This window comes from Botryllus schlosseri, chromosome 8 (assembly GCF_051294905.1).
Source record: "Botryllus schlosseri isolate E-star chromosome 8, Bs_hap1, whole genome shotgun sequence".
In the NCBI taxonomy this organism is placed as follows: Eukaryota; Metazoa; Chordata; class Ascidiacea; order Stolidobranchia; family Styelidae; genus Botryllus; species Botryllus schlosseri.
This window is the reverse complement of record NC_137243.1, coordinates 9,767,651-9,788,490: the sequence shown is the minus strand read 5'-3', so window position 1 is coordinate 9,788,490 and position 20,840 is coordinate 9,767,651. Positions and strand designations below refer to the sequence as shown.

The following is a 20,840-nucleotide window of genomic DNA, read 5'->3' as shown; positions in this document are numbered from 1 at the left end:
TATTATGCTCCTACACGCCACTGCCACTATATGCACTTGAATTTACTAACATGTACTTATTCGTTCGGTTTATTAGAAATATTTATCAGTTCAATACACCACAATAATACACAATGCGATGAAATGAAGATATGGCAATATGCTGAAAGAATAGTAGCCTAATTACTGTCTCCGTGCGAGGTAGTGTAATGGTGATGCGTCCGGCTGCTTGATCGGTAGGTCACGGGTTCGATCTCCGCTCGGGTCAGACCGGAAGCTAGTATCCGCGACTATCCTGCTAGGCGCTCAAGCAATCACGGATAATATGGGGGAGATAAAATGGCGTTGCAGACTAGGTGACCTTACTCATCTCGATATGCAGGCAAAAAAAAATAGATGCCATCTGTTCTGTAAGTGTTTGATCTTGATCTTTTAGCGTCTGTCATTTTTTTAGACAGCTTTGGTCTTTGGTCTTATTCGTTCGATGCATTGTTTCCACCCTTCATCGGGTCTTTCTGAGCGGTTTTCGTCGCCGTAAGAACGAGCGAAACAACGAAATGGGAGCTCAGATAAACCTTCGACGTTTCGACGACCGGCGATAATTGAACCTGGCCCACCTGCATAGTTAGTGTTTGAGGTCACCACTACGCTAACTCCCCTAACGGACTACTTTTTTCGAAGTATGCTAAATGCCAATTACTCAAGTAAGAAGAACTATATGTATCCCTGTTTTTTCCTACGAGGCTAGCCTACTTCATCATCAAGAGGTTATGATTTTAGACTACATTTGTACTTACCCGTGTTTAGGCATCAACTAGGCCCATAATAGTTACTTTTTTATTTACTTGGAAATCGCTACTTGTATACTTGTAGTTGAGTAGAAATATATGACGTTACTTCTACTTGATTACCAACGATGACTACCTTTAACACCTCTGACGTACAGTGATACGGAGACATATGTATGACGTATATATTCTAAGACACACTGCCATATGTTCATTACATTTCCAGCCATAAGATAATGCAACTCTACCCAGAAACTACTTGATGTATCCATTTAACGGAACTAAAATTACAAGACTTTTGTTAGACAATAGACAGATAAGGAGGGATAAAACGTGTGTATAGTTATTTCAAATAACTTATTTGTAACGCTCTGGAAGCCTTTGGAAGCGATTCATGGAAATTGACATGATTCACGTTCAACTCCATACTTTTTTTTGCTGCGTCTATTATAGACTCTGAGTGAATGTTCAGCAAGCTGTTTCAAACGATGACAACCAATGATATATATATATGTATATATATCATTGATGACAACCAACTCGGAACTCGTCTTCTTTCTTGACTTATTCTTGTCTTTTCGATCATCTGGGAAGATTTATTGTTATCGCCACCTAGAGGCGTCTTCGGTATTCCGTCAATAGCCATAATTAATACGAAAACACCTTCATCGAAGATATTCGGCAGGTGATTTATGTCTCTTTAATTTTTTTAAACCATGAAAATACATTCATCAATACGTTATTAGTTCAAAACATTGATTTATCATCCATTCAAATGTACTTTTACAGAATTCATTCGATCGTGCTTTATCTATGTGACGCAACAATGGATTAAAGAAAAATCACAGAAATTATACCATTTTGTGTAAACAGTTCTAAAGGATTGGGGATGAAGGTTCATTTGTTTCGCGTGATTTCACGAAAAGAAGGAAATATAATCTGAAGAGTGTATTTGCAAGTTTGCCGCTAGTGTATTATCGCCCTCCAGCGCTGTAAATATCATCAACATCGCGATTTGTGTTTCTCCTCACACTGAATCAGGCCACTCAGCTGGTCGCGTCGCACCTGCTGTCTGGGAAGCAAAAGTGGACCGATTGGGACTAAGGTAAGAAAAAATAGAATATAAACCTTGATATTTAAACGCGGCTGATATGTAGAGATACCCAGTGCGACATGGTCCCAATTCTTATCTATTTCACTTAGAATTTCGGCAAATGAAATACTGATAAAATTTGAAGAACACAAGCCTATCAAGAACCACCGAAAACACTAAAACTCTTCAAGGTAAGTACAAAGCAGAATCAGTACATGAAATACAGACATTGGTAATGATTTGACACAGTATCTATTGACTATTACAATAGATGCTCACCGCATGTCATTGTAATAATTGGAACCAAGCAACCAAAAGTTGTTGATTTCATGCAGGAATGTTTCCGTACTCTAGGTTCATTTTTAATGAACGTCTTTCAAGCTTGCCTGCATGCCTGGCAATACTTGACGACTTGGTTCGTCATCAGTAGCTCCTTACATTTTCATCATTCCATGTCAAGATGAAGGGTCAGAGACGGGATAATATTGCAATATAATAAAATGTGACATAGCAAAGCTTGTCGCCCATCGTATCTAACGCCGCCGCCTCCACCTCAACAAACACCATCACGATGTCATGTATTGTCCGTGTGGTCTGGTATGGAGTGTACAATATGACATAACATTATATTGGAAAAACGAATAATGGCTAGATTTACAATATTTCCTTTGAAAATAAGCAATCAATCCGCCTTCCTGCCAGTACATTTCTAATAAAATCAATTAGGTGCATATGATGATATGATCACACACCTACAGGTCTGATTCTTGAGGCATTTTCATATGTAATTTTTGAGCTAAATGGGGAAACTTTGAGATTTTTTTCCATATGTGGATTGTGTTGTTGTATACTTCATAACTTTTACCTTTGTATTGTCGAGTTCGCATTCGACACACATTTACCTAGTATCTCAACGGTACCGTCAATCGGGGTGACTTTGATAGTCAGGGTGACTTTGATAACTGTGAAAAAAAGGTTATCACTTGGCTCGAGTCCCGAATTACCCACTCTTTACTTACAGTTCTGTGGTGTTGACTTGATAAAACCAGTTTATACACGCATGTGACCTATGATCTATCTTTAAGGCCAAAATTTAATGTCATTTATGGTCTTTTGAGGCATCTAGTGCTAAAAAGGAAAACAAATTGACAAAACGGAGGATATTTGAGCGAAGGGAGGACATTTCTTGAAAATGGAGGACAAATCCTCCTGAGGAGGATGTATGAAAACCATAGTTCCAATAGCAAGTTTTAAAGCACCGAAGGATACGATCTAATAGTGTGGAATTCTGTAACTAGTTGGGGCTAGGATTAGTTCAGATCTGGGCGAACCAAATGTGTCCCGTGACGCGATTCTGACGGGCTCCTACACTAAACTTGGATGTTAGATGATGAGCCTACCTCTGGGAACAGTGTGACAATTGTGATAACCTGTTACATGAACTCTGCCTTGAGAGAGAAGGGAAAATCAGTGCAACTGCAAGTTCCAACTCTCAGAATTATGGTGGTGTCTGAACATCTCAGAAAACTTCTTATTGGTGGAGTAATTTGTGCTGGTGGATGTTTCTTTTATGTCTAGTATTATTTTTTGAACAATTGGTTATCAAAGAGACACCAATAAGGATTTCAATTTGATAACATATTGTTTTTTCATGGAGTATCAAAGTCACCCCGACGCCGGGGTGACTTTGATATTTTTTTGACCTTTTAAAAAAGCATGAAGACAAAAGCTTATAGAAAAAATGATCTGGTATATTGATAGCCAAGAGCCACATTGTTACTAGTTCAAAGAATAAGAAATGAAAAACCCCTTTAACCTACTCAAAACGTATCAGAAGTGCCAAAAACTATCAAAGTCACCCCGATTGACGGTAACCTACCACTGGTTAGGCCTATGTTTCGAGACCTAATTCGTCACTTATGCTTCGGAACCTCTGTGAAGATTGCAGTTGTGCATATATTATTTGTTGTGTCAGCATACTGAGCATAGATCATGAACTTAATACATTCGCAATATATGAACCCGCAGACTAATGGTGATTACAACTATAAGAGATATCGCTATTAGTATTTCTTCCCTGCAATCAAGTGGGCTGTTGACTATTATTAGTGTGTATCGATTGGTTCAAGTAGTCACGATACAGCTAGTAGTCAAAACTGAACTGAAGGTTTGAATCAACTATACAATAAATGCATTTTTACAATAATGTGAGTGACAACCGGCGAGCCTGACTTTGTATGAAATTCTATGCTGTGAAGAAAGCGGTTTCACAATCCCCAGTAAGATGCCAACTATATGGAAAGCACTATGCTTCGATTAATGCATAATTGAATCTTATGAACTTGCTCAGCAGCTCAGAGACTTCGAAAATTTTGTGGGTTATCCATGTTGATTGAATCCTTACGTTTTCGTTCCTTCAGAATGGAGCAGTTTTTTAGAGTTATGTACATTGTCATCTAAAGCAGTGGCATATTTTATAAAATCTAAATTCTCCTTGTTTAATATGTTTTGTGTAGAACTTGTCGATATATGAAGTAGGTTAGACGTGAGATTCTCCGAATTGAATGAAACCACAATTAAATAACTGATTACGAATATGATTGGCTGTAATTAAGATAATTTTTGTGCGGCCATAATTGCCGAATTTGATCGGTGTTACAGATTGATTCCTAATGGTTTCCTGTTGTTACACGTAGCTCTTTAGATTTGAGACGGGTGCTGCTCGATCTAAAGTAAATTGCTTCTAATAGCGGTCTTGTTTCATGTTCCAGATAACCGCACAGCCTCCAGTCATGTGGATGAACTCGAACCAACCATCCAATTCCGTCCCATCTCTGGGAAAATGGTCCAATGGTCAATTTCAAAACAATCAATCATACCGTTCCTTTGGGACCTCTGGTAAGTAGACCGACTTGCTAATTCTATACTGTGATTTATAATCTACCTTGATTGAACATGAACAGCAGCTCGATAATAATATTCTTGAATGTTTCCTCGCACTTCATCAAATATACCGAATAGCTTTACTGCACTGCACTGCACCTTGCTGCTAAACATGAATTTAAAATAAGTGCGTGATTCTCAATCTGTTATTCATTCAATTTCAATTGGGCATCTTCCATGGAAATGGACATGATACAAATCTTCGAAATTTTGAATTTATGATAATGAATATGAAATCTTATGAAGTGTAGTGTGTCTTGAGCGGCTGAATATGGTGATTGATGACCACTGGCAGAGAATGGTCTGTGCCTGCAAGGTCATGTTCAATCCATTTAGTGTTGTATTGTTGGTGTCTTACTTTAGAATCTCACCAAGACATGATGAAACACTCTCGGGTATTGAATAAATTGTTGACAATTTCGGAATGTACATAATCTTATTTTGAACACTCATTGAAATTGAATTGAATCTCATTCAATCGATGCTATTTCTGGTGAAGTTACGTACCTTTGACAGTGTGTAGCTAAATCTTTGTATCAAACTGAAGCTTTGTTGGTTTTCAGCTGGAAGTGTTGCCTTGTCTACGCAGCAAAAAGCGCTCGTTACCGAAGTCAAAAATAAAAGTGATTTGAAAGAGAAGTTGGCTGCAGCATCTCAGGTGAGGAGGACGTTCAACGACACTGTCGATTTGCAGTGTGGCATTGCCAACTATTAGGTGCACTATAGGCCTACCTTATTGGACTAATATCGTAGTTTGGAAATGACAGTGCAATTCCTTGTCAAATCTTCGTATCAAATTTTTGACCCGCACAACTTCAATATCCGGAAAAATCACTGAATCGAGAAAACGTTTGCTTGTCTGGTCTAGGTATGTTACGTTATGTTCCAATCCTGCTTGTCTGGTCTAGGTATGTTACGTTACGTTCCAATCTATCTTGAGTTGTTGTTAGGGGTATAGGCAATTGTGAATACTTGGTCACGAAGTATTAGAAACACAACAGTTTTCATTGACACATTTTGTTCAGTTTGACATTAGTAGCAGTGTGTTATGTGTAAATCATACTCGGGAGCACACTGCTGTAAACATAAGTTTTAACATTATTAGTTACTTGAGAGTAATCCAGCCGTGACAATGTTCTTTGTTGCGCAAAAAAGTGACTCACGATTGATCTTGTTGACAGTTTTGCAGAGCTGTGAGTTTTCATAGAATTATCGACATGCTTGAATTGATCGGAAGAGTCATTGCACTTGCTGAACTGAGGGCCCTTTTCAGTGTTACGGACTGAATGCTTTCAATTATTGGGGTGTAATTAGTGACTGAACTGATGAGATTATCGGGCACTGGCTCAATTCATTTTCTTTTCATCAATCTTTGGTATTTACAGAGGGATGGGGCTTTATATGTAACAATATTTCCTTCCTTTTTGAATATGTAATAGACATCAGGTGTAGTGAATGTTGCTGGTAACAATGTAACTGTCAGATATAATATATTACAGGCTAGCAATATTAATGACATGGTTTCCTTGGTGTTTTGAATCGGCGAAATCTTTTGTCCGCATTAATACACATGCACCTTGAAAGTGTTGTTCTCAATCCTCGCCCTATCATTACGGGGATCTTTTCAGATTCTCGAGTTTTTATTTGTAAATGACCTTCTCTTTCGTTTGCTGTATCTCGCATGTAGTACAGGACTGTGCATTCATGCTGCGCACTGCGCAGACTATAATTTATGCCACACACCATCAGCTCTCTTTATACCGCTGTAGATCTGCCTGGTTTTTTATCAATAGAATTTTACAGGGACCTGACACTGTATTGTGAATCAAGTTTATTTTTGTGTAAATGACCTTTTCTTTCGTTTGTTGTATATCGTGTCTCGTACAGGACTGTACATTCATGCTGCGCAGACTATAATTTATGCCACACACCATCAGCTCTCTTTATGCTGTTGTGATCTGGCCAGTTTTGTATCAATAGGATTTTGCATGGACCTGACCCTGTCCTTTGAATAAAGTTTATTTTTGTTAACATTTATGCCCACTAACCGGACACGGAGATTTGTTTATTTAGTAGGTGCTATTTGATTTCTGTATCGTAAGCAGTGTTCTATTGAATGATTCGAAATCGCCGTAAAATTCATATTGTATATAATTTTGAAGGCTGATATAGTGGTAAAATGTTGCATCGCACAGATTTGTTACGCTTACGCTTGGCTCGGATATATTCGATTGAGATCACACTGTGATTATCCACTTGCTGCGTTAGCTATACGCTGGCACTGTTATTAAGCATAGCCACACCACACAAATAATGGAACCAATTAAAAGTGACGTAGCCTTGTTAAGCAATAGGTTGGTAGCCATACCGAGTAGCACACTGTATTGAGTAAAATAGCACTTGCCAATGATGTGGTTGTGTCGTAGTCGCCTGGGCACCGAGGATTATCACGAACTACAAGCAGCGGGGTATACACCATGGGAGTGTCCAGGCCGTCGGCCCTGTCCAGCCTAAATCAGCACCGTGCTCTTCAGGTCTGTGTTTTAAACACATCCGTTTGTAGCTAATCCGTTGACGAATTGCTTGGTGTTTCGTGACAGAGATCGTCCAGTTTTGACCCGGTTCGCATGACGCCGAATTTACCGCCGGCCCTCAGCCTGCGTCCGAGTGGTCTGTCGCCGTCTACCAGCCCGTCCCAACTTGGCATGGGCAACGCGACGAACGGGTGCCGCAGTCGGGAGACAGGCCTCGTTGAGAAATTACTGGCGTCGTACGGATTTATAAAATGCGCGGATCGCGAGGGCCGGCTGTTTTTTCACTACAGTCAGTTTCACGGAGAAGCCGGCAACCTGAACTTAAACGGTATGGCTATATGAGAGATAGCTGTGGTGATTTGAAATGCTTTACTCCATATCTTGCTAATTAGTTGGCTCTTATAGTTGTTACTATTATTTCTCAGATTTTTCCTTATTTTTAAGAGCATTGTCTGGTAAAACTCCAGTTATCTTTGTCTTGTGCCCTAGTATTGTTCTCCTTTACCGAAAATTCGTCCTTGTTTGCTTTTTGCTGCAAAGATGCCGTGATTGGCACTGGGCGAAAGGGATTGCCTTTTCTGTCGTCAGCTTATCAAGAAGTCTGAACCGATAACATATCAGGACCGGTGTTGACTTTTTTGTCGTCAGTATATTAACTTCCCAGTTTCTTTGACATTTTCTTTAGTTTTCATCTATGTCGACGGCAACCCTGTTTAGTGTTATGAAATAACATGTACGTGTCAATGCTCCATTAGAGATTGAATCAAAGTTGAGTGTAACTAATCCTTCATCGCCCCCTTTGCTTTTCCGTCAAAATTATGTGCTCGGTAGTCTAAGAATATATCGTTAAAAATATCAAACCTGACGTTTTTTCAACAAGTATTCCTTTGGCGTTTAGATGAAGTGGAATTTGACGTGTCGATGGACACTAGAACGGGGAAGCCGGTGGCCGTTCAGGTCGTGAAACTGAAAAAAGGCACCGTCGTCTTCGAATTGTACAGCAAGGAGCGTATTCTCGGGGAGATAACCAACCCGGTGTTTCAAGGCTTGCCGGGGGTGTCGTCTCCTATGAACGGCACTTCCGTGAACGGAGTCAAAGGCGACGAAAAGGGGGAGCCCGGTTCTATTCCGAAATTCGGAAGTCTTTGTTACGACCGTAACGGGGTGAGTGATTTTCTCATTGACCTGTATGCGCGAGTAAGCCGACTAATCCGTGTAACAGCCAGTAGGTAAGATCTGCGTTTGCCTAATGGTCCGCATGCTGCAGCCTATCATTTATATTGGCTCACCCTCGATTTTAGGTTAGTGCTACCGTTTGCACAGCTTTCCGCCAACGAGGAATTTGATACTCGACATCCTGCTATTCTTCAGTATTGTCCTATTATGAAAAATACCCAACGCGCCGCAAATTCTGCGATATCGTGCTTGTGATTTACAGCACGGCATAAATGCTGATATCGGCCTGTTTTACCTTTTATATTTGGCTCGCTTATTTACAACATCGTGGGACTGTACCACCATGCACGTTACTGCGCACTTGTACGTACACCAAGCGGTAGGATATTATAGAAGTTCGATAAAATGCCGTGAATGGTAGAGGTAAATTGCGGCTTTGCGGTAAATCTTGATGTAATGCTTGACCATGCCGACGCTTCCTAGGTGAAGCATATTCCTCGCGCTGTTTTTCTTTGCCATGAAGTTTAGGGTATATTCGGCAGTGGTGGTCAAAGTAGGAGCATTGCTACCCAAGGGGAAATAAAGAACTAAAATTTTACTCGCTTAACAGTAGAAGCAATTTCCTAGACATGATATAACTACTCGAAGGGGAAATAGGTTTGGTTGAGGGATGATTGCGAAATTGCAAGATGTATCCTCTCGACTTACGCAAAATAAGTAATGATGACACTCCAAATAGATACAACATTTGAGGATATGTTCATTTTGTTCAGTTACCGTGATGCAGGGGCTATGTCGAGTTTTTTTTACGAGAATTTGACTGGTGAAACTGGTGCTAACTTATCGCAACACTGCTTTCTACTTTCTAAAATCCAAGTTTGAAACGTAAGTACTTACGTTTACCTCAAAACTGTTCAAGAGGGAGTACTTTGAGCGTGACGGCATGAGTAAGCGAAGCATAATCACTTCAGTTAACAGTAAAGTAGGCAAAACCTACTTGAGTACTCTGAAAAAGTAGAAGTGCTTTGATACTGACCACTCTGATACTCGCTCCATCGCTCTTGCCCTATACACTTCCGTGTAACGCAAGACTTCGAAATATTTGCAGGAAATATTTTTTCTCTCATATTCGGTGAACGATCTCGCCAACAAGGCCATTCAGCTGCAAGCCAGAGACCAAGTGTCCTTCTACCTCGCCACTGAAAAGCGGTGCGTGTCAATTCGTCGCGGTTGTGATGGCGGCACGGGTCTAATTTTGATTTTCTAGGACTCAAGTAACGCGTCCCCGGCAGATAACTCTGGTGGAGCGCGCCCCGCCGCAGAGATTTACAGGAATAGTCACGGCCTTGAAAGAATCGTTTGGCTTTATTGAAAGAGGCGATGTTGTTAAAGAGGTGTGTGACAGATGCCTTTCGTTGGCAGTATTATTATCATTATTCTATAACAAACTATTAACTCTATTAACTTTTCTTCTGTACCTTCACTTCCAAGGGTTAAATTTGGACCAATTTGCTATGCATCGTTTTTTTAGACAGCCGAACAATTTCATGGTAAAATTTGAAAATTTTATATCTCTATAGTTAAAAATTTTCGCATCTAATAGCAATGCTTCTACAAGTTAATTTCAGCCAAATTTGGTGTGCAGCGTTTATTTAAGCAACCTAGCAATTTTATCAAGTATGGTAACCAGTAAAATTTGGAATTTATTTTTAATAGCCCTAGTGTACACAATCTGTAGCACTCTGCATATCGTAATACCGGAGCACTCTCTTTTCAGATATTTTTCCACTATAGCGAAGTCAACGCCACAGTTCCAGATTTGCATATAGGAGATCACGTCGAATACAGCATTCAAGATAGAAATGTAAGCCCCTTTTCCTGTTCAATTCACTGTGAATTTCTACCGAATTAGGTTTTGATTTGCAAATTTTCGACATCGACGTAGGGTAAAGAAGTGGCGGCCGGCGTACGTCTGCTTCCACCCGGATCCGTGCAGCTTGAGGAATTTTCCGACGAAGTCTTCACCGGGACCGTGGAGAAGCCGCTTCCGCCTAAGGCTCCGAACAAGCTGCAGCATCCTCAGGTATGCGTGACAGTGTCCTTGGTTCTTGATGTGGTTCTTATGTGGCAAACTCTGGACAGACACATTTTATTCCGCTGAAACAAGCCAGGTAGGGCGACAATTGTTCATGGAAATGCATTTCTATGAAATTCAGCAATTGGGCCTCGCAATTCTTACAAGGCACTACAAAATAGTGGTGGTTTAGAAATATTTTGGATGACTCTTTTTAAGTCGTTATTATTACTGTTACGTCATAGAACGTGGTGGGCCTTCCGGAATACTCGACTCGAAAATTCTCAAATTTTTACTCCGAATTTTGTGTAAATGAAATAAATTCTGTATAACCAAATCAACATATTCATTCCAGATCAGTAACGCTGCAGGAGACGCCGCCACAGTCGGCAAGATCAACGGCGGCGCGGCGGTCCTGCCCCAGCAGCCCTCCGTCACGCTGGCCGGCGTGATCCAGTACATGACGCCGCAGGGCAAGTCGCGGAAGATCCACTTTGGCGAGAAGGACCGGGCCGCCAACTGCTCGTACACTCTGCGTCAGGGCGACCAGGTGTCGTTCTTCACGGTGACCGACAAGAGGAACTCGCATCAGCGGGCGGCTGGCGTCACTTTGCTCTTGCGGGAGTCTCTCGAGCTCAGCAAGGAGAAGAGGGAATGGGTGAGAGAGGTCTTGTGTGTCTTGGTGGGTTTAATCCTGTCGGATGTGGCTGCAGAGCCATGCCAAGTGAACGAAAAAATGCCTGCGTTATCCAGCACATTTCTGTCTGAAGTTGAGATTTTCGTGAAGAAATATTTCCACATAATTAATTCCCGGAAACTTTGTGACAATGTTGTGGGTCGATCGCGGCTTCCTCACAGAAATCTCACTGACATGCTTGTTACCTATTTCGCATTGAAGTTTGCAGCGTTTCAAACAAACTGTTGATAGTGACAGGGAGCGTGTAATTTCGGTACTCGAAAAATTCCTCATTACTGGCTTGTAGTAACTTATGTCCTGTTTCAGGGCATCGTGGCCGCCGTCAAAGAAGGCTTCGGCTTCATCAAGTGCCTGGAACGGGATTCGCGACTTTTCTTCCACTGCTGCGAGTTGCTGGACTCCAACTACAACGTCCGCATGTCCGACGAGGTCGAATTCACGGTGCTCAACGATCCGGTGGCCGAGAAACATCGGTAATTTCGCGCGCAGAAATACAACAGTCGGCTTTCCGAATATTGTCGACTAACTGCGATTCTAATACTCGCAGCCTCCACGCGACGAGGATAACGATCCTTCCGAAGGGCACCGTTGTATTTCACACCGTATCAGACAAGACGTATGTGGGAACTGTCGAGCTGCTTCCTGGCAATCCAACTTCAGTCGAGTGAGTAGAAGGTGGTTAGCAACAAGTACCACTGCTTTTGGGTACTTGTACTACTTACGAAAATTGTACCCGTTTGAAATGTTTTCAATCATTTCGCGCAGACACGAAGATGCATCTTGCTATTTTGAAAGTAGCCACGTCCTGTCACCTGATGCGACCCCCCTTAACCAAACCTAATTTTTGAGACTGCATACTCTAGTATTTTTCGGAACTTATATTTTCGACTCAACAGTTGAAGCAGTTTTGACATCCTGATTACCTGACCTCTACTTATTGACTAATAATCGAGTAGCAAATAGCACGTTGACCACCTTTTGACCATCTCTTCATTGCTCTGCATGCGAGGCACAAAGTAACGGTTCAGGTGTTTACATTTGCCGGTTCGACTTTTCAGGCCAGACTGCCTGATCAGCCCCGCTCTCGGGCCCAATCCCGGATTTATCGTGTACGAGGACGAGGACAAGCCGGCTAAGATCCCTTTCACGTTCAAAGAGTTTGCGGAATGGACCGAAGCCACTGTGCTCGCCGTTGGTGGGAAAGTGAGTAGCTGTGTGTCGCTAGTGGACTGTTAGCGGGATTGTTCCTTAGATTCTGGACGCTTGTCGACTTATAGCAGGTGTTTCATGCTCAATTTCCTAGTTTTTTTATGACGCCGCTGGCCGCAGCATCATAATGGGGTATTCAATGTCGTTCCAAGTAGGCCTTATTTGTCGGGACATTGCAGAATGACATTCCGCACCCATCGTGAAAACGTGGTTTACTGTGTAGTTGTTCACGCCTGGCTTGAAAAAATCACATTTTAAAATATTTGATTGAAACTGTTTTTGCACTTGCTTTGGACGCGGGCCGTACAAAATGTTCTCGCGGGCCGCGTGTTTTCGACCTCCGGTTTAGATTTCTGCTGATTGTTGCGGAGGGCTTCAATTTTGGATTAATGCGAGGCTTTAATTGCAGTTTGACCTGATAGACATAGAATTTAACTGTTGCGCGGGATGAGCGGCTCTAATATTCTCTGTATTATACCTCATCCCATTCATTCCTTAAAAAGTTACAGCAATGGCATATAATATCGGAAATTCGGTATTTTTTTAGGAAGCGCACTCGTTTTGATGCCGTCACCCGTCACATTCCTTCATTACAACATCCATTGCAATGATAGGTACATTTAAACTCGCATATGACCTCGATAACATGGGAGATAAGCTGTGGTTTATAGTAACCCGCGCAATAATATTTTACCTGCAGTTTGAGTACGGTGGCTTTTTGCGGTGAATGGTTGCTGCTAAAACTTTTCACACACTGTAGTCCTTATACCGAGCGCAGTTCCCTTTTAATTATCGGCATAAAAAATAATCGGTCATCATTTGGGACAAATGCCTCATTACTGACACAAATTTTCGCAGGTGAGCTTCCAAATTGGCACGGTGAAGCGCACCGGGGCGAAAAACGCCGTCAACATCAAGCTGTCCGGCCCGCGGGCCGCCCGCACTCCGGAGAAAAGCACCCAGGAAGTGGTGAAAGACATTGTCAGCGGCCTGCAGCTCATGGACGTTTCCACAGCATCGTCGCTGTCACAGGGCAGCCCGACTCTGTCAGACCACGTGTTTTCCACGCCGGAAGCCTGCGAACGTACGCCTATCGTGGCGCAGACCAATATCGTCGGCGTCATCGACGAAAGTGAGTCTTCCGGCGTGTTATTCATCTTAGACATCAATAAAATATCAATTCTGTCTCAGTATCGATTAGGGCTGTTAGTTTACCAGGATGATCTACTCGATCGGTCATTCATATCCTTAGACTCATTCCGGTTTTTCTGAGTGGTGTTTTTTCTGAATACAACTACTTTTAACTGTAATAGGCTATTTTGTGGAGTAGTTTTTGTACGGGTTTTAGTCTCGTACAAAAGAGTCTACGTAATGAACGTTTGGCAAAAGCCTTGTCCTGTCCTTATATATTATGTATATCCTGTGCACGAATACGCACATATCAAGTGCAGAATTCAGCAAGTGCCACTAATGACAATTCGCGATCGAATTAGTGAATCATTCATTTTTCAATTTATTATTGCAATATTGATGTATCGGATACATAATAATAATAGTTTTCAATTTCTAATGCCAAACTCACCAAATGCCGAGCTCGCTGGTAACCTCCATGCATAGTCGCCTGACGCTAATTTTCCTTAGGTATGCGGGTTCGATGACGTCACAAAGGAATGGCGTCATGATGTGACAGAATTGATAATTTTGGGTTAATATAGCATCGATTCATTAGGGAAAAGTACATGCGTAAATGCCGATTATACAATCTCCTCGTGTTGACGAACTTAAGCGTATGATAAGCTTGTCAACGAGTCCGGAAGTGCTGTAAATTAGTGAGTCCCTGATATCTCGCGAACAATTAAATACGCTGCTTATCAACGCGTAATACGTAACTTCGGCGACAATTTGCGCAAGGCAAAATGTCCGAGTTGTTATGGAATCTGTTCTATAATGGCACCGATTTCAGGTGGTTTAAACCTTTCTCGTCTTTTACAACTCGAACCTTGACACACATCTCCTGATGGTTATGTTTAGCGGAATTGAATTACGCATTCACAATCGCACATGTCTGCGGATATTCGATGTTATTCACTTTCGCGATGTCACTCTTTAATCACAATCGCTAATCAGCATACTCAAAGCCATCGAGAGTTATGAGCCAACGCATGCTAGGCCAGCGACGCAATAGATGGCCGGCGATGATATATTTCGTACCAGGCCTATTGCAGATGCGATTTTGTAGGCCAGCGATGATATCGTGCGGACCAGGCCAATGCAGATGCGATTGTGCAGGCCAGCGATGGGATAGTGCGCACCAGGCCTATTGCAGATGCCATTCTTCTAGCCAGAGAAACTAGGCTTGTTGGAGACGCGATAAATCAGGCGAGCGATGATTGCCGAGCGCGCCGCAAAGAATGATCTAATTTTGCAATCATCTCAACGGGAAATCTCGTAGATTTACGTTGTGCAGTGCGCAGACGAATCTCGCTAATTGGCAACACGCTTCTCACTAATTGGCCGTGCGCAACCTGGCCCACATGAGCGCAGCAGGTAATGTCGTAAATGGGAATACATTGCGATTTGTTCTAAATAGCACAATTGACGTTTATGCCGATACATGCCAACCAGAATTCTAGGTATGCCGCATAGCTAGGTTCGGCGCCTATGCCTCCATGAAATATCGATGGCTATCTGAGTGGCTAAGTAGAGTACTACTTCCAGTTCGATTACCGCTTCATTGGGCCGCTGCTTTTTTCAATTCCGCATTTGTTTCTAACGTTCAGTTTCGCTCCCGCCAATGCCGTTCGGCTCGTCTTCGGGTCCCGCGAGATCCCGATCCAACGCCGAAAGTCTGAAATTAACGTCCCCGCGTCCGCCGAATCGCAATATCCGGGACAGGAGTCCGTCCAGTTCCAGCGACGGAAAAGCAAAGGTATCATTTTTGAATGGGCGGCAGGCCGATATTTTTACGCCTGGTCCCGCGTTGTGTAATATTCAAAGGTGTGTGTTGAACCCAGGGCTGATTTTAACGAAGGCTCCAGACATTTTCCAAATAACTTCTCCAGCTCTCTCGTAGTATTTCCTCTTACAACACTCTTGACTCAACGATAACCGTAATTTTCCATGTATAGTTCGCACATTTTGATCGATTTTTCTGTCCAATAATCGGGGCACAAGAATTTAAAAAAAATTTCAATCGATATAAAACTTGCAATTGTGCCTTTTTTCTTGTTTGCTGTCAATCGCGACTCATTTACACCCATTGGAAGGGTAGGAAATCCTGGTTTACACCCCACGTTATGGTAGTAATCTAGTGAAAACACCTTTCATATCTGCTGCTTCAAACACCTCGATATGAACACAATGCTCTTGTGTTAGACGCTTGCTCAATCTCCTGCTCGTACAGCAAGTGCGTATTGTACATGGGTTCAGGCTTTTTCCTAGTTTTAACATGCCATGCGCGTACTAGCATGGAAAATTACGGTCTGTATTTCTTCTCGGCGAACGATACGTTTCTTGCATAAGTGCAGTCGCTACCAAGCAATCCCGCCTATCTTTTTTAATGTAAAAAAAATCGTGCTCACAGAAAGAAATTGAGTTTGTGAAAATTTGATCACTTCAGTAACAGTAGCGGCACTTTTTAGTGATGTCAGGAAACATTCGGTTCGATTTGAAAAGAAGTCGGAGTTGAAGTTACAGCATTTTAACAAACTCTGGCTCCAGCCGGTATGTGTTTCCCAATTTTGACTCTATAAAGGGTTCCGCCGATATTTCTGTGACTCCCGATTCCACCGAGAAAAGTTCTAAACCAACTCCACGAGAATGGCTCCACAGCCCAGTCTCGACCATTGTTTTTACTATTCAGAGCCCGCGCGCGGTCGTCCAATCCGAAAAACTACTGGGTTGGATCAGCACGCTGAAAGAGACGTTCGGCTTCATCGAAACCGCCGACCGTTCCGCGGAAATCTTTTTCCACTTCAGCGAGTTTCAGGATTCGCAAGAGAAGTTCAACGTCAACACGCCCATCACCTATTTCAAAGGCGTCAAAGGTACGAGGCGCATCTTGTTTTGGGCGTTCGATCGAGTTTGACCGCGTTGAATTCAGAGGACAAGCCGTGCGCGATGTTCGTGTCCATAGCCAGAGAGAAAGACCTCGTGCAAGAAGACATGGATCCGACCATCTACGAAGGTTTGGCGGATATTTTTTGTGCCCGACTTATACGCCGTTTGCTCATGTCCTCTTCTCGTTCCTGCAGGAAAAATCACAAAGCCACCAAAGTCCGGAGGACAACCCGCTTATCAAGGGATTATCACCTACAAGGATGGTAAGTTCGCGTGCGTCACTTCGCGAGTGAATGCGTGTTAATTGTCGTAACACGTTGTCAGGCAAAGAAATTCGGCTCAGCCCGCTTAGCATGACCGATAGACGGGACTTTATTCAAAACGGTGACGTCGTCACTTTTCAGGTGAGCGTGAAACCACGCCGACTAGTTCATGATGACTAAGGTGATATTCGCGGGCTTTTTTAGATTTGTACCAACTTGGAAAACGGGCAGACGCGCGCCGTCAATGTCGCCGTGAAGAGAGAAGTAGTTCAAGCCACTGTCGAGAGCGTGAAGGGAGAGGTGGGTGATTTGTAATAGAAAATAGACCTTCTCGTCGGGAAAAAGTGATTGCTGTGATGGCGGGTCTTTCAAAACACCCACAACAACCCGCCTAACCCTACCGGGAGCTAATTTTGACCTTACTCTAACCCTCACTCGAACTAGCCCTAACCCTCTCTCGAACTAGCCCTAACCCTCACTCGAACTAGCCCTAACTGACTCTATTGAAGAATCACTATTTAGTAGGCCTATGACTCGCTACTGTGGCCCTTACTATCAAGACATTTGTTGTTTTCACATTGGCTATTTTGAATGGTCTGTGGAAGTGTGACCATGTCGCACTTAGCATGTAGTGGTAGGGGTGAATGTTGGGGTTAGGGGGTATAAAGTCGCAAGGTAAAAGTTGCGCGTGATCGACTACCGTTTTAATTGTGTCGCATGCTCAAATGTCTGGCCACCGATTTGAATGCCTCACTACTATGTCAATACTGGCTATTATATGATACTTGTATCTTGAATGCGCCTACCGTTATGACACTTGCTCTTGCGAATCCCACGCTTGTGAATCCCGCTTGTTGTCTTGGCTGCCTAGTAGGGCTGTTTTTTATTTTCGGTTTCACTGATTAAATTGTCAGGTTACCCTAAAAGACTCTGCACACCAAATTTGGTTCAATTCTAACAAGTATAAACCGCCGCAGAGCCAATTTAAATTTTTAATTTAGCATGAAAATTAAAAAAAATTGAATATTTTAAAATTTTTCTGTCAGCCCCATGAAATTGTTGTTTTTAAAAACGATGCAAAACAAATTTGACTATATTCCAACCTGTAGAAGTGAAGTAATTGCAGTTGAAAGTTCTGGATTTGCAAAAATAGCGTTGATGGTGGGTAATCCCAGAATTATTAATGAAAAACTCCAATACCTTCGCTTCCACGGGTTGGACTCGTGTTGTATTCTAGCTTTTCTTGCTGTTATGTGATAATCAGTATTTTTAAAACCTCGCTAACATGACACTAAATATTTCGATTGCTTTGCTAATCGCTATTTTTAATGCTGTCATGACACACAGTATCTTGGACGCTATTATTGCAATCGCTATTTCAAATTCTCGACTATTTTGACACTCATCATTTCTAACTCGCTATGTCAAATGCCTCGTACTCCATTTGACTTACGCCGCGCTTTTTCCCAGTACGGCTTCATCAATTACGAGGTGAAAAACGCGGACGCCGCCAACGCGTGCAAGTTATTCTTCCACATGTCGGAGGTACGTGAGGGGGCAGACGAGCTGAACACCGGCACCTTGGTGGACTTCTCCGTGGTCTACAACCAAAGAACTGGTATTGCGGTGATGTTGCGAGCTGTCATTTTCTGGTACGTTATCGGTCGCGCTTTTTCTTTCGTCGGACGCAGGTAAATACTCGGCGATCAACGTGAGATGCTTGGAATCGAAGAGACGCCGTCCGGAAAGGTTGCGCTTGCGTAGCTCGTGCTGTGAAGTCAGCGGTCCGACCGTCGTGGCCACCAGACAGCCCAAGGGACCGACGGGTGATAAGGTTTGCGCGTTTACTTCACCATAGTGATCTGTGTACCTGTCCAAAGACTAACTTGAGTTTCCACATTCGTAAAACTGGTCGTTTTTAGACTACTGCGTAACAAGAAAACTATGTGTCACACTTCAAAGGTACTTGGCAGTATGTTTGCATCACTTTCGGAACGAAATTGCGATAGCAAGCTGGAAAAATAACCCTCATATTGCAGTGTCTGAATATGTTATTGAAATTTGCGCTTGTGTCTTTCGTCATGGATCGCGTTGATCGGGAAGACGCACCCTGCAAGTTCAGAAGTAGCCGCATCCGCTCAACTCGTAACAGAAGGAGGCCCCTTTACTAAATTTACTTTCGACAAAACTCTGCTACTTCCACTTTTCTACTTCTACTTGTAAAGTGGTAATCGAGTAATAAGTGTAGCGATTCCGGTATTGAGTAGCGAGACATATTTTCGGGGTGCTGAAATTACACAGCCAGAGATATATTTTATCAATCGAGAATTACAGTTTACAATTCCACACTTAGTTCGAACAATCCGCGCATCCAAATCATTTAGCGCAAGACTTTTCATCACGGCAGAAGTCCTGAAGATACATTTTTATGAAATAGTCATTGGCCACAGCGTTGTCGTAAAGATACCAAATTATCAGCAATGTGGTGTAACCGGCACTGCGTTATTTGTGGTCTAATAGGCGTTTTGTATTTGAACTGCTCTATAATTCCCTCTGCGGTGAATCGATGTGCAATATCACATTTGGTTTCTTTCAGGGATTCGCTCTGAAAAGGTCGACGGGCAGCGAAGACAGCGACGAAAAGCAATCCGAGCCGGCGTCCGACTAATTTGTAGCGCCGCGGCAGTCGCGAGCCATCAACTCAATTGGAAAGGCCCAACGCGTGGGGCTGACGCATTGTACTCTGTCGTGTGCGAACCTTTTGTTACCTTTTAGTTACCTGAGCACATCATATATCACATTTTTGTACTTTTGCTGCGCGCGCTATTCCAAGTGTCAAGCTTAACCGAAGTGACAGTTACTGTGTTTTGCGTAACGGCCAGTTAACCCTCGTTGATTTAACCTGTTTCCATGTGAAAGATATTGCTCGAAGTATACATTTTGCAAAGTCGAGGCTGCTTTTTGTGTGTCGCGCGGATCGCGCGTTTTGTCTTTGTGTTTGATTTTTTTCTCTGTATGATTCCCGTGGGGTTAACGTTACCCTACGGTGTCGCGCGCGGCATATAGTGTAAAGATGCAGTTTTTTTTCTCTTCTAGATTATCGTTTTAAAACTGTGTGCCCCGCTGAACCAATTGTAAGTGTACCGCTACCGAAGCCATGAAGTTACAATTTTGAATGAACCCTGCCGATTAGAGTATCGCCGATGAAATGTGTTAGCTCGAAAAGAAACAACGCTCCGTGAAAGCTTTTTATGAGCAAACGTTGAACGGGATGAAATCGAAAGTTTTTGAGACGTAACCGCGATTGAAAAAGTTCTAGCCAAGCATTTTTCGGTGTCTTGTGTACTTTGAAAATGTAACCGAACCGCTCTCTGTTTTTCTTCAGTATTTTGAATGTGCAAGGCCTTCTGGGCGACACTATATATTATCTTTGACGCACCCGCGTATTAGCGAATCGTCCGAAAACTATTTAGCATCTACACGTACACTGCCGGCGCTACGCGTTTAGCTGGGAAGCCAGAGTAGGTCTTCTGCTATATGATGTGTACGGAGGAAATTAGTGTTTGTTTTATTTCACAAAAGCATTTCTCTCGTTTTCTTGTAGCAACATTGTTGAATTATTTTGATTTGGTGTAATATTATCGTTTGGTTTTGCATTGAATTTGGCTTGCGGTCGTGTCGTGGTGGGGCGTGTTGACTGGAGGGCTGGGAATTGGTTTTGCGCTGTGTAAATGCGGCCGAATAGCGCGGATGCCGCAGGGATATCCGCCTCTACCGGCAGGTCGTGTTCTATTGTAGTAAGCATCGTTCACGCTATTGGTCCTCTACGGTGCAAGGGATTAGGAAAATTTAGCCAAAAACGGGAAATAAGAGTTGGTTGGTCGCAGGCGATTCGCCTGGCACAAGAAGAAACTCCTATTACATGACATCGGTAAATCATTCGACAGTTTTGTTGGAATAGTGACTTGGCGACTGAACCGATCAAGTTGACTATAATTTAAATGCATCAACGGTAATCTTGGATT

General features: G+C 42.7%; 1 protein-coding gene and 1 long non-coding RNA gene across 2 annotated transcripts; both read left to right on the top strand.

Moving 5' to 3' along the window:
* Positions 1-1,484: 1,484 nt before the first annotated feature.
* Positions 1,485-20,476, top strand: LOC145444121 (cold shock domain-containing protein E1-like). Its single transcript, XM_080322048.1, has 25 exons — positions 1,485-1,872; positions 1,971-2,051; positions 4,632-4,758; positions 5,367-5,461; positions 7,230-7,337; positions 7,404-7,665; positions 8,236-8,501; positions 9,622-9,722; positions 9,781-9,907; positions 10,291-10,377; positions 10,459-10,596; positions 10,943-11,245; positions 11,591-11,757; positions 11,832-11,948; positions 12,343-12,487; positions 13,352-13,625; positions 15,274-15,422; positions 16,356-16,539; positions 16,596-16,679; positions 16,747-16,815; positions 16,877-16,956; positions 17,020-17,115; positions 18,286-18,433; positions 18,507-18,649; positions 19,412-20,476. Exons 3-25 carry the CDS (start codon positions 4,653-4,655, stop codon positions 19,481-19,483), a joined length of 3,321 nt encoding a protein of 1,106 aa, XP_080178174.1. The 5' UTR covers positions 1,485-1,872; positions 1,971-2,051; positions 4,632-4,652; the 3' UTR covers positions 19,484-20,476.
* LOC145444122 (uncharacterized) lies at positions 5,468-6,609 on the top strand. Its single transcript, XR_013916614.1, has 2 exons — positions 5,468-5,671; positions 5,712-6,609. It is a non-coding gene; the product is annotated as an uncharacterized LOC145444122 (long non-coding RNA).
* Positions 20,477-20,840: the final 364 nt, after the last annotated feature.